A 9,233-nucleotide genomic window follows, 5' to 3' on the forward strand; every position below is an offset into this window, starting at 1 on the left:
GATTTTTTATTTTTCATCTTCTTCTCAAATAAATTATTTGTGAGTGATGTGGTAAGAAATAAAAAATGACTTTTTTTAATGTTATTCGTGATGAGGAGAGAATTCCAGGAAAAAAAATCAAAATTTTTTGTTACGTGGTATGCCATTAGCAGAAAACGTGTTTTATTGCTTCTATTTTCTTCTCCAATGTGAGCAAAAGAAGAGGATGACATAACAGCAAAGGAAAAAAAATGATTCTCTCTCCTTCCTCTCTCTCTCTCTCTCACTTGCGTTCTATGGCATCTCATCTCCGATCTCTTCTTTCTCTACAAGATCATAATTAAATACTAGATTTTCACTTTCCACGGTTATTGATCTGTTCGATTTTTAGAGTTTTGAATATTTCATCCTTTTGAAGAAATGAATCCAGAAAGTGTAAATCTCAAGTTTTAAGATTGAAAATGGACCGTCCCTAATAAACTGACGAATACCTTAAAGAAATGATCGATTACTACCCAAGTCTTTCTATCTCTGATCCATAAAAGTAAAGCCTCAAGTATCTGAAAAATCATGAAAATGTCTCCAAGATCAGTACTTTTTTCTACATTCTTGATTAAAAAAAATAGAAAGATGAAATAATCGATAAATCGACGTACGAATCGAGTATGAATGCCCAAGCTTTGAAGAATTTCCATTGAGAATCAAACATTTTCACAAGAGTGTGCACTTGACTATCGTGACCAAGAGAAATCGGTAAAATAAAAAAAAAATTGATGTGAACCCTCTTGGATTAGACCCTTTTCTTGATGATCTCTTCTAGGAACCCTTTAGTTTGAAGGCTTCAAATATTCTAGAATGTTTAGAAACAACTTAAAAAAAATGTTTGATTTGACCATAATTTTTAGTCATCAATAAACCCTATAAAAGATTGTAGTAAAGTGATTTGTAGGGTATTGTTATTGGCCAGGGATTGCGGGTACTCCTATTCTAAATAGTCATAACAAATTTTAGTTAGTTTAATTAACAAGTTGGAAACAAGCATATTACACAAATTTAAGGGGGTTTCAATTTTGACGATTCGGATTAAAAAAAATAAAAATAAAAAGAAAGAAATAATAAAAATAAAAATAAAAATTAAAGAAATAAATATTTACAATTGATCATCTTCTCTCACAATTCAGAAAATCAAATTCAGAAAATGACTAATCAAATTGCTTCAACATAGAAAATGAATTTCATACCATAATTACATATCCGAATTTAATCAAAGTGCAAGCCTAAAGAGATCATGCATTTTATAAATTTCTTCTTTGATAAACCCTAGGGTTTTGGAAAAGTCCATCACCTAGTTATTTTGATTAAGCAATCAAGTTAATACTCAGCGTATCCTTACAACTTCTTAAACAAATCATTATTAAAAGGAATTATGATTCAATAACCTACTCCTCAAACCTATGGAAAAGTCCATGGCTAAAGAACATGTAATTTTCATATCACAACTATTGTTCATAGTTTTTACCACTTTTAAATCATACCCCAAATCAATTAGGTGATTAGAGATACAACTATGGTTTCAATGACAATTAATATCAAAGTTTTCAATATAACCAAACTGAAAATTCAACATACATAATTAAGATCACCAATTCATGTGTCTATATCTCACCAATCCGAAAACATCAATTAATGAATCTGAAAGTCACTAACTCATTGAATAAAAAATTTCTAACTTAAGAATCCAACAAGATGTTCTTTAATCCAATAGCAACCAGGGTTGAAGTAATAAAAATAAATAAAAGTCATACGGGTTACACTTTTTAACACAACCAAAGAAGTTTGAGATGTGTTAGTGGTGATGTTCCTCACGACGATGATGTTGATGATTGATTGACCATATTTTTAGTCATCAATAAACCCTATAGAAGATTGTAGTAAAGTGATTTGTAGGGTATCGTTATTGGCTGGGGATTGCGGGTACTCCTATTCTAAAGAGTTATAACAAATTTTAGTTAGTTTAATTAACAAGTTGGAAACAAACATATTACACAAATTTAAGGAGTTTTCAATTTTGGCGATTCGGATTTAAAAATAAATAAAAATAAATAAAAATAAAAATTAAAGAAATAAATATTTACAATTGATCCTCTTCTCTCACAATTAAGAAAATCAAATTCATTAAATGACTAATCAAATTGCTTCAACATAGACAACAAATTTTATGCCTTAATTATATATTCAAATTGAATCAAAGTGCAAGCCTAAAGAGATCATGCATCTTATAATTCCTTCTTAGATAAATCCTAGGATTTTGGAAAAGTCCATCACCTAGTTATTTTGATTATGCAATCAAGTTAATACTCAGCGTATCCTTGCAACTTCTTAAACAAATCATTAAGATCAAAAGGAATTATGATTCAATAACCTACTCTTCAAACCTATGGAAAAGTCCATAGTTAAAGAACATGCAATTTTCATATCACAACTATTGTTCATAGTTTTTACCACTTTTAAATCATACTCCAAATCAATTAGGTGATTAGAGATACAATTATGGCTTCAATGACTGTTAATATCAAAGTTTTCAATATGACCGAACTGAAAATTCAGCATACATAATTAAAATTCATTGATTCATGTGTCTACATATCACCAATCCGAAAACATCAATTAATGAATCTGAAAGTCACTAACTCATTGAATTAAATATTTCCAACTTAAGAATCCAACAAGATGTTCTTTAATCCAAGAGCAACCAGGGTTGAAATAATAAAAATAAATAAAAGTCATAAGGATTACACTTTTTAACACAACCAAAGAAGTTTGAGATGTGTTGATGGTGATGTTCCTCACGGCGATGATGTTGATGATTGAAAACACATACAAGCTTCTGGTTTCTGGTTCCCCAAGTTTCTGGTTCTTTTTTCCTCAAGAAAATATTAAAATCAAATAATACAGAGAGAGATAGAGATAGATAGAGATAGATATCCTTTTAGTCTCTTCCTTTTCTTTTTTCTTCTACCCCTTTCCTTTTTTTTTTTCCTCTTAGAAGCCTACAAAATCACCTAAAAATATTCTAAATCATATCCTCCAATAACAATATCAAAATCTGACTAATTAAAGAAAAATTATTAAAAATAAAGTCCTAATATAATTAGAAAAGTGGTGTTTTTTGTTAGAATTTTCGTGCACCAAATTTGGAGACTTTCGAAAATACACCGAATCAAATCCGTGTTAAATTCGTGTCAAATTTGAGTCAACAGTGTAGGTACAGTAACTTTAAACCCGATTTTGACCTTGATACAGTTAGTATCTCTCAAAACTTAAAACACGAAAGTTGTATATCTTTTTCTTAGCATTCCACAGCATTTTGAGTCATCTCAATCGGAGTTCAGATAAGAGAGTTATGCCCAAATTACAAAGTAATGTTGAAATTGTCCAAAATCGCCCAATTAATTTCGTTTTGCACTTAACAGCTCCATTTGCATCCTAAATCAAAATAAAAGAATAATCAGTATATTTAGGCACTAAATATGTATAAAGGACTAAATAATAAAAGAGAAAAATATGACATTTTGCATTCTTATCAATGATTGAAAACGAATACAAGCAACAACGTTATAAACTTCTTGGCAATAACGTTGCTGAAAAATTTCAGCAACTTCTCCTTCTTCTTGGCAATAACGTTGCTGAAAAATTTCAGTAACAACTCCTTCTTTTTATGGTCGTTAGTTCCCCAAGTTTCAACCTTTCTTTCCTCAAGAAAAGATTAAAATCAAATAATAGAGACAGAGAGAGAGAGAAATCTCCTCCAAGTCTCTTCCTTTTTTTTTTTTTTCTACACGTTCTTTTTTTTTTCTTAGAAGCCTACAAAATCTCTTAAAAATATTCCAAATCTTATCCTCCAATAACAATATCAAAATCTGACTAATTAAGGAAAAATTATTAAAAATAAAATAAAGTCCTAATATAATTAGGAAAGTGGTGTTTTTAGTTGGAATTTTTGTGCACTAGATTTGTTGACTTTCTAAAATAAACCTCGTCAAATCCGTGCCAAATTTGTATCAAATTCGCGTCAAATTCGCGTCAATAGTGTACATACAGCAACTTTAAACCCGATTTGGACCTTGATACAGTCATTATCTCTCAAAACTCAAAACATTAAAGTTGTAGATCTTTTTCTCAGCGTTCCATAGCAATTTGAATCATCTCAATCGGAGGTTGGATGAGAGAGTTATGCTCAGATTATAAAGTGATATCGAAACTGTCCAAAATCGCCCAATTAATTTCGTTTTGCACTTAACACCTCTATTTGCATCATAAATCAAAATAAAAGAATAATGAGTACATTTAGGCACTAAGTATGTATAAAGGACTAAATATTAAAGGAGAAAAATATGATATTTTGCATTCTTATCAAATTCCCCCACACTTAACTTTTGCTTGTCCTCGGGCAAAACAAAACAAAATGTAACCTAATAGAAACTCAAGGAAAACGACAAAGACTAACTAAAAACACTACAATGACATAACACAAATTAAATGACTCTAATCCTTCCAACTTACATCTCAGAGATCCTTTAGATGGTATGGCATAATAAAGTAGGAATAGCACAACTTTACTTCAAAAATAAGCACGGAGTTATTAAGACTATATAGCATTCATACTTGGAGTGTGTGTGTGTGGTTAACCAAATATAAGTGTAATATGCATCCTCAAGTTAATGCACAAATAGTATCAAACTTTACTTCTCACGATGTATCACTCTGGTTTTCTCTCAATTTGATATGGTGCTAGCTACACTAATCACTCAAACACTTGTGAAAACAATTTAAACCATAGGCTTGCTTGTACACCCTCTCTCCACATTTAAAACAGAACATCAAAGGATCAAGAGGTCTTTGAAAAGGTTGTAATGGGACTAAAGGGTCAAGGGTTCATAAGAAGGAAGAGAAAGGATATCACAAAATTTCCTCAGAGCTAGAAAGCAATTAGAAATGTCAATAAATAGGTCTTCATCATTAAGTACCACATTTCGATCACTTTAGGGTAGATTTCATCAATTTTGATTTTCACTTTGCTTTAGAGATTTGTAATGCTCCAATTTTTCAGAACTTGTATTCTTTAAATCACAACACTTTTTTTCATGTCCCTACTTCTCCTTTTATCACAATCTTTTTTTTTTTTTTTTCAATTCTTACACCTTAAAACCACATGACATCCCCCCCCCCCCCGCACTTATGCTTTTCCACCCTTCCCAATATCACCTTATAAACAAGATCCAAGCTCACTAGTTCTAAGGAAAAGGGTAGGTAAAGTGTTTAAGTTCAAAAGAGTAAGTGAATGTGGGTTAATTGAAGAAAATAGGCTAATGAAGGCTCAAAAGGCTATCTAAGGGTCAAATCACAATCAGGACAAAGGCTATTTGGTCATGGTGGTAAAATCCTAATTTGCCTCTGTCTTCTCCAAATCTGAACATGTAAAATTGTCTCAAGCGGGTTTAAAGCAAGTTCTAAAAAACACGATATTCACAAGATGCACTCAGAAAAGAAGTTTAAATTGATATGTATAATGAATCAATTATAAGGCTCGAATAACTCACAAATATTGTGGAATTATGCAAGTATCATTCAATATGTCTCCATGCTTCACTTTAAGATAACAGATTACTCAAATCAAGGCTAATGTGAATCAAAATTTCCAAGTATAACTACAATATAAGCAAATTAACTCCATTTCTTGTTTTATCTGTAAAAGTATGCTCAAGTCTATTTACAAGCCATCTATCTTAAGAATCAGTCTCATTATTGAGTTGGAAGGAATTCTAAGAAAAAAATAAAATTTTTTTTTTTTGAAAATTAAAGGTGTAAATCCCTCCCCCACACTTAAATCTTACATTGTCCTCAATGTAGATCAGAATAAACCTGTAAGTATAAATATAAACATGAGCAAGGTATTCACGAAAATCACACAATAAAATAAAAAATGAAATCAACCAAAGTAAATAGAGGAGAGAAAGAAAATGCAAATCTGTGTCAATGTATCCTCAATAACCTTGGTTGAATTGGGTTGCCTCCCAATAGCGCTTGAATGTTTACATTCCTTCAGCCTAGACGTTGTACCTTGTTTTTAGTCCTTTGTGAGTGGAGCCTCTAGGAGGGGTACTTCTTCCACAGTGTGCTCCTTAAAAGCCTCATAGTAAGGCTTCAAGCGATGGCCATTCACCTTGAATTCATTTCCAATTTTTTCACTTTTTATCTTGGTAAAATGGGTAGGGACTCAAGGGAGGCCACGGTTCTGATCACAATGGGCTCTTCAGCCTTTTCCAACTCAGTATAACCAACTCCTTGAGAGAGTGTTACTTTCAACTCATCCTCTTCCATTGGTTCCATAAACCTCTGCGCAAATGAATCAATAATATCAATAGAAAAATAGGGTTTAATGTCAGTCAATGGATACCTCTTAGCTTCAAAGATGTTGAAGCGTATAATTTCATTATCAAATTCCATGGTCAATGTTCCTCCATAAATATCGATCTTTGTTCTTGCAGTCCTCATGAATGAGCGCCCTAAAAGTAATGGAGTGGAATTTAGGGGTGCCTCTTCCATATCAATGACATAGAAGTCAGCGGGAAAAATGAGTTGATTCACCTGCACAAGAACATCCTCAACATATCCTTTAGGATATTTGTTAGTTCGATCAGCCAATTGGATAACAACATTATCACTTTTAAGTTCACCCAGATCTAAAGAAGCATAAAGACTATAAGGCATCACATTAATTGAAGCTCCTAAGTCTAACATAACATTATCAAATTTATTGGTACCAATCACATAAGGAAAAGAAAAAACTCCCTGGATCCTTAAGCTTTGGTGGCAATTTCCTTTGGATGACAGCAAAGACTGTCTCATTCATCTTTACCACCTCTTTCTCACGAGTTTGCCTCCTTGTAGTGCAAAGCTCTTTTAGAAATTTGGCATATTTTGGTACTTGCTTCAAACACTCAATCAAAGGCATGTTGACTTGTACCTTTTTAAAAATCTCCAAGATGACTTGATCAGATTCATCCTTCTTGGTTTTTGGCAAACCTACTAGAAAAAGGCACACGAGCAAAATGATTAAAATCGAAAGAATTTTTAGGGTTTTGTTCATTACCTCGAGGTTTTAAAGCATTTTCATATGATGAAGAACCAATCACCTCTGTCGTTGATGTGGCAGGATCTTTCCCTTTGTCCTTTTCCTCATTGTGGGTCACTTGGGCCTTCTTTAGGGTTTTGGGAACATCCACAAGGGTCTTACCACTCCTTGTGGCAACAGCTTTAGCTTGTTCGATATTTGGGTTGGGAACAGTGTTACTAGGCAATTTTCCGCTCTCAGTTATCTTTCTCATGAAGTCTACCACTTGTCCCAACTGCTTTTTCAACTCTACAATGTCTTTAGTGTGAGCCTGTTGACCTGTAACAAGAGCTTGAGTAGCAGTAGTTAAATTTTGTTGCCCTTGAGCAAGGGACTTTAAAATCTCATTATAATTAGGAGCAGTAGAATTTATAGGCACATGAGGATTAGATATAAAGTTTTGAGGTACCTGAGGTCTCATCAGAAAACCTGGAAGGTGTGGAAACACTTTCCCTTGTCCTTGAGGGTTCTAAAAATTATCATTGTTGGCCCAATGTAAATTGGGGTGATCTCTAAGCCCAGGGTTATGTGTATTAGAGAAAGGGTTGTACCTTTGTCCGCCTTGATTACCTTGGAATCCAATAGCGTTAAGAGACTCCCATCCTTCATTATTGATCAGTTGGGGACATTGGTTAGTTGGATGCCCTTGAGTGCAGCACACACCACAGATTTGAGCAACTTGTTGTATTTGTGCTCCATTCACGTTCAATACCTGAGACAGAAGAGTAGACATTTTATTAACTTTTTCCTCAAGAGTAGAGTTAGAAGATACCTCATTCACCCCACGAGTGGAGTGTAACACTCCCTCATATTGTTGATAATTAAGAGCACGTTGGGCGAGCAACTCCTTAGCAACTTCAGGTGTCTTATCCACAAAAGAACCTCCAGCAGCAGCATCTAACAATTGACGTTCAAGAGGGACGAGTCCCTCATAAAAGTAAGTGAGTAAATTTCCTTCCTTCATCCCATGTGAAGGACATGATGCAACTAAGTTCTTGAATTTCTCATAGTAGGCATAAAATGCCTCATCCTTCCCTTGCTCAATTCTAGTTATTTTCTTTCTCAAGACAGTAATCCTTGAGGCGGGAAAGTACTTAGTCAGAAACTCAGTCATCAACTTCTCCCATGTGTTGATATAGCCTGAAGGTAGATCAAACAACCAAGTCTTTGCCCTATCTTCAAGTGAGAAAGGGAATGACTTCAGCTTCAAAATGTTGAGACCGCATTCTGTGGGCACATACTTGAACACACAAACTGAAACTCCTTGAGATGCTTATGAGGATCTTCATTAGTAAGCCCATGGAATTTGGGCAAATGGTGTAAAAACCCACTCTTCAGTTCAAACTTAGCTACTTTGACGATTGCTGGTTCTGGATAAGTAATACAAGTTGGTGCGGTTCCCCCATCAGTTGAAGAAGACATTTGTCTAATGGTTTCAGCCATTGGAAATTCTTCTTCTTCACTTTCTTCTTCTATGTCAGGTATGTTTTCTTCCTCGTCTGACAAGGGATGGGAAGAGCTATCTGACTCTTCCGACTCTTCCCTCTCCTCTTGGTGAGGTGGGGGTTGATGTACAACTTCTTTTAGCAAGGCCAAGCATTTTGCAAGTTCTTGAATTTTTCTTCTAACTACGGACATTCATGGACTTGAACCCAAAAGCAAAGACTGTAGTTAGAGTTGAAAGAACAATAATGAGCTTCCCTTCCTAAAAACATCAAAACGTAATCGCCATAGTGGTAAGAAATATTCATGTTAAAATTTCAATAAGTGTAACACAAGATATATTACATGCAAGCTTAACAAGTAAAATAGATATTAACAAGTTAAATGACACTAAAAGATAGGGATTTTGCAATCCCCGGCAGCGACGCCATTTGATTTGACCATAATTTTTAGTCATCAATAAACCTTATAGAAGATTGTAGTAAAGTGATTTGTAGGGTATCGTTATTGGCTGGGGATTGCGGGTACTCCTATTCCAAAGAGTCATAACAAATTTTAGTTAGTTTAATTAACAAGTTGGAAATAAACATATTACACAAATTTAAGGGGGTTTCAATTTTGACGATTCGGATTAAAA

The 9,233-nt window shown here is 33.7% G+C and overlaps 1 protein-coding gene across 1 annotated transcript; it reads right to left on the bottom strand.

Annotated features, from left to right (window-relative positions):
* Nucleotides 1-6,231: 6,231 nt before the first annotated feature.
* LOC147410757 (uncharacterized) lies at nucleotides 6,232-8,791 on the bottom strand. Its single transcript, XM_086423455.1, has 6 exons — nucleotides 8,395-8,791; nucleotides 7,926-8,293; nucleotides 7,724-7,865; nucleotides 7,133-7,432; nucleotides 6,829-7,065; nucleotides 6,232-6,722 (listed from the first exon to the last, which is right to left on the bottom strand). The coding sequence occupies exons 1-6, from the start codon at nucleotides 8,789-8,791 to the stop codon at nucleotides 6,232-6,234; spliced, it is 1,935 nt and encodes a 644-aa protein (XP_086279581.1).
* Between the last annotated feature and the right edge of the window lie 442 nt (nucleotides 8,792-9,233).

The sequence above is a fragment of the Akebia trifoliata genome, chromosome 1 (assembly GCF_017979445.1).
Source record: "Akebia trifoliata isolate Shusen 1 chromosome 1, ASM1797944v1, whole genome shotgun sequence".
Lineage (NCBI taxonomy): Eukaryota > Viridiplantae > Streptophyta > Magnoliopsida > Ranunculales > Lardizabalaceae > Akebia > Akebia trifoliata.

Bases quoted from the DNA above. Each gene is read 5' to 3' on its own strand.
- LOC147410757 (XM_086423455.1), bottom strand. From the start codon at position 8,791: ATGTCCGTAGTTAGAAGAAAAATTCAAGAACTTGCAAAATGCTTGGCC. The intron at 8,294-8,394 runs GTATGTGCCCAC...ATCTACCTTCAG, and splicing joins GTTTCAGTTTGTGTGTTCAA to GCTATATCAACACATGGGAG. The intron at 7,066-7,132 runs GTAATGAACAAA...TTTTTCTAGTAG, and splicing joins AAATGCTTTAAAACCTCGAG to GTTTGCCAAAAACCAAGAAG.